Source organism: Grammomys surdaster, unplaced genomic scaffold (genome assembly GCF_004785775.1).
Source record: "Grammomys surdaster isolate TR1022 unplaced genomic scaffold, NIH_TR_1.0 126118, whole genome shotgun sequence".
In the NCBI taxonomy this organism is placed as follows: domain Eukaryota; kingdom Metazoa; phylum Chordata; class Mammalia; order Rodentia; family Muridae; genus Grammomys; species Grammomys surdaster.
Window position 1 is genome coordinate 3,083,938 of NW_021620926.1, and position 1,098 is coordinate 3,085,035.

At 43.7% G+C, this 1,098-nt stretch overlaps 1 protein-coding gene across 1 annotated transcript; it reads right to left on the minus strand.

Annotated features, from left to right (window-relative positions):
• Positions 1-284: 284 nt before the first annotated feature.
• LOC114611647 (keratin-associated protein 13-2-like) lies at positions 285-794 on the minus strand. The gene has a single exon (XM_028756380.1). It carries the CDS (start codon positions 792-794, stop codon positions 285-287), a length of 510 nt encoding a protein of 169 aa, XP_028612213.1.
• Between the last annotated feature and the right edge of the window lie 304 nt (positions 795-1,098).

Below are 1,098 nucleotides of genomic sequence, written 5' to 3' on the forward strand. Positions count from 1 at the left end.
TTGTAAATAATAACATTAAACACATAGTTTTGCATCAGAAACAAGGATTTATTAAGATAAAATTATTTGACTTTGTAACTTTGGGAGAAGTGAAACGTTACCAATTTTATCAACAATGTAGTTGGATTTTTCATTAGCCTTCCAGTTTGATAGAATTTCGAATTTGAGTGTTAGAAAGGAAAAAATAGCAGATAATTGAGAAACTTTCAAGAGATCTCAAGGATAAAATGAAAATAAAATTTTACTTCAGAATCTGCATTCAATATTGGCACTCAACAGATTTGTCAACAGTAGCGAGATGTATAGAATGGCTGGTAACAAGAATAGAAATCCCTAGAAGGGAATGAAAGTGGAGTACAGACAGCAGATCTGTAATATCTGGAAGGAAAGCTATAGATTCCATAATTCAGTGGTCTGAAGCCATTTCCACAGCCCACTGGGTAGCAGCTTCTCCATCCATAGCCCAGGGAACTGCAGCTGCTGGACCCAAAGCCCAGAGAGCCAGCATATGTCCCCTGGCAGGGACTGCAGGGTGTGGAGCTCCTGGGGTAGTAGCAGGGCTTCTGGCAGGGGCTGGACACCACACAGGACCTCTGGCAGCTGATGGGCTCAACGCAGGTCTCCTGGCAGCCATTGTTCAGAGAGGATCCAAGTTGGCAGGTGCTGGGAGAATAGCTGGTGGTGGTGTAGACCAGGTTGCTAGGGTAGGAAGAGCCACGGCAGGATCCTGAGGAGGGCAGGCAGCTCCTAAGGGAGCGAGAGGAGAAGTTTCCAGAGCAGCAGCTGTAGGCCATGTTGAGGTGAGATGAGAGCTGGATGTTAGTTAACAGGGAGATTGTGAGTTTGAATGTCACCCAGTGGAGAGCTGGGTTTATATACTCTCAGAAACAGGTGTGGTACCCAGCTGTCTCATACTTGATGCATTTGTGTGCTTCCTGGTTTACAAATGTGTAACTCAGTAATTTCTGTAATTGTAGCTGCATTTGAATAGTTTTCTACACAGTATATTTATGAGTGTTGCAACAGAGGCCAAAGAGCTACTCCTATCTACAAAATGCTATGACTATTTTATATTAACACCTGCCCCCTCCTAGCTAT